We start from the raw sequence: 2,703 nt of genomic DNA on the forward strand, positions 1-2,703 counted from the left end.
GAGAGAGAGAGAGAGAGAGAGAGAGAGAGAGAGAGAGAGAGAGAGAGAGGAGGAGGAGGAGGAGGAGGAGGAGGAGGAGGATTGAGGGAGGAGGAAGAGGAGGAGTTTCTCACAAGTTCCGCTGGATCCAAGAAGGCTCAGGTAGAAGGCATGCTCGCGCACCTGCGGGTTGTCGCTGCGAAGAAGCTCCTGGGAGATAGTGTGAGAGAGGGAGGAGGCGAGAGAGGTGGAGGAGACCTGCAGCTGCGGGACCAGGGAGAAGATTGAGCGTTGGTGGGCAGCTCCTATGATCCGAATGTTTCTGAAACACAGAACATGAGACAGAGGGAGAGGGAGAGGAGCGACTCACTCCAACGCAAGAGGAGCCATGTGGTTGATGTGTTCTAGTCGATCGTCGAAGATCTTCTTTCTTTCTTGAGTGAGACTTCCCCTGAAACGACAAGAAGCCATGATCATCTGAGTGAGTGAGGAGGAGGAGGAAGGAAGATATTTCACCTTCCTGCCAGCTCCTGTTTTGTCTTTCAAGCTCATTGGCTTCCTTGAGGGCTCGCTCGACGTAGAGCAGGATGAAACTACCGATACGTTCTCACAATCTCCTCCCTTCCTCCCCTCCCCTCCTCCCCTCCCCTCCCCTCCCTTCCTCTCCTCCTCTCCTCTTCCCCCTGCTCTGCTCTGCCACTCGTCACCTTGACAAGTCGTCAGCAGTCACAGGATCGCTCATTCCAAGTACTCCAAGCAGAGCTATCAGCTACACCTAGAGTGAGCTTCCTCCTCCTCCTCCTCCTCCTCCTCCTCACCTTGTCGTGATCTTGCGGCATCACTTTCAACGTGTCTTTGATGTCATCGATGATTCCTATCACCTTCTCATTCTCGTCGCCTCTCTCCCCCCCTTCTCTCTCTCTCCTACCCAGCATGGGCCTGGGGTCTTTCTTGGCGATCTCGTACAGGGCCTGCAGACAAGTCTCAGCCTCCTCTTGTCACTTCTACCGTCACCTCAGCGATGCTCCCGCACGTCACTTCATCCTTCAGTCCTCCTGCAAGTCTGCCACCTCCCCTCAGCACATCCCTTTACTCTCCTTTCTCCTCCTCCCCGCTCCTCTGTCCCCCTCTCTCTCTCCTCCTCCTCCTCCTCCTCCCTCCCTCCCTCTCTCTCTCTCTCCTCTCTCTCTCTCTCTCTCTCTTCTTCTTCTTCTTCATCTCCTTGTCCCTCCTCTCACCTCCCCACGTAGGGCTGAAGGATCGCAAAGTTGTGTTTTGCCATGTTACGAAAAAGAAGCGCAAGCGCTGCCCGCTGCTCGTCGCGTTTGGAGGAGGAGGAAGAAGAGGAGGAGACCCGTCCTTCGTACATGTCGAACAGCCACTCGAGGTGCTCCTCCCACATCCCTTGTGCGTCCGGTTGGATCTCGAACATGTGGGCAAGGGCCTGATAGTCGCGTCAAGGGAGAAGGAGAAGAGCTGGGAGAGGGGAGCAGGAGCAGGAGAAGGAGAAGGAGAAGGAGACCGGGAGGAGAACAAGGGAGCCGTCTTTCAGGGCATGGATCATGCGCTCCGTCTCTGACTCAAGCGACTGCGGGGAGTAGTGATGGCAGCTCTCAAGCAGGGAAGCGGCTGAAAACTTCACTGAGGGTTCACATTCAGCGATGATGACGATATGCAGGAGAAGGAGGAAGTGGCAGGGAGGTGGTGAGGAGCATAGAAACCTCCTGAGTGCTTCTTGTCCAGGTAGCTGGCGAGGACGGGAACAGCTCGGAGGAACTGGAGGAGGAGGAGAGTCAGCGGAGGAGGAGGAGAGAGGAAGGAGCAAGCGACCTGCTCCTTGCGGGTTGACATTTGAGGGCTCCAAAGAGAGAGGAGGATCATGACGACGGTAGGGAGGCGCTTGGAGTACTCGGAGAGGAGGGAGTCGAAGGAGGAGAGACGCTCGAGGGAGTGGAAGAGAGGAGTGAAGAAAGTCTCCCCGAGGTTGGGGAAGAAGCTTCGGAGATCTCCGAGACCCTGCGCTATCCGCAGTGCGCACAACAACTCATCGGATTCTTCTCGCCCTCGCTGCAGCTCCTTGCTCTCTGCTGTCTGAGACGCAGCTGGCGCACTCCGGTCACTCTTCTTGAGGTATTCTTCCCCGCCAACAGCCTCTTCTCCTCTCTTCACCAGGATCGCCAGGAGCTCCGGCGTTCGCTTCATCACCCGCTCCGCCATGGTCTCTCCGATAGGCCTTCCTCTCCCAATCGCTGCATGCAGAGACGCCGCAGCTTCTTCGAGAGCTTCGCCTTCCGCAGCTGCGAGTTCTTCCAGCACAAGTCTTATCTCCTCCTCCTCTCCCTCCCCATCCTCCTCCTCCTCCCCATGCCCAGATCTTTCCCGCCATGCCATCACCGCTGTTTAGAATAGTCCAGATTCCAGTTACCTTAAGAGCTATCGAGCTAAAATTGCGACGTTTGGATCTAAAACCAAAGAAATTACTGTTAAATTTAAGAGAAATTGTGCTAATGTAGAAGAAATGTGTTAACTTTTTGAAACTCTTTTTAAAACAAAACTTGGAGGCGAAGGGATGAAAATGCTGATGCTGATGCTCATGCTGATATGAAGGAGGAGGAGGAGGAAGAGGAGGAGGAGATGATGATGATGATGGAGATGATGATGATGATGATGATGATGATGATGATGATGATGATGATGGAGATGGAGATGGAGATGATGATGGTA

General features: G+C 54.6%; 1 protein-coding gene across 1 annotated transcript; it reads right to left on the reverse strand.

Annotated features, from left to right (window-relative positions):
• Nucleotides 1–682: 682 nt before the first annotated feature.
• Nucleotides 683–2,196, reverse strand: GUITHDRAFT_147618 (hypothetical protein; the record flags this gene model as incomplete). The annotated part of the gene is made up of 7 exons (XM_005820822.1): nt 683–748; nt 798–950; nt 994–1,042; nt 1,218–1,423; nt 1,502–1,620; nt 1,701–1,755; nt 1,810–2,196. The coding sequence occupies 7 exons, from the start codon at nt 2,194–2,196 to the stop codon at nt 683–685; spliced, it is 1,035 nt and encodes a 344-aa protein (XP_005820879.1).
• Between the last annotated feature and the right edge of the window lie 507 nt (nt 2,197–2,703).

Source organism: Guillardia theta (assembly GCF_000315625.1).
Source record: "Guillardia theta CCMP2712 unplaced genomic scaffold GUITHscaffold_164, whole genome shotgun sequence".
NCBI classification, from domain to species: Eukaryota; class Cryptophyceae; order Pyrenomonadales; family Geminigeraceae; genus Guillardia; species Guillardia theta.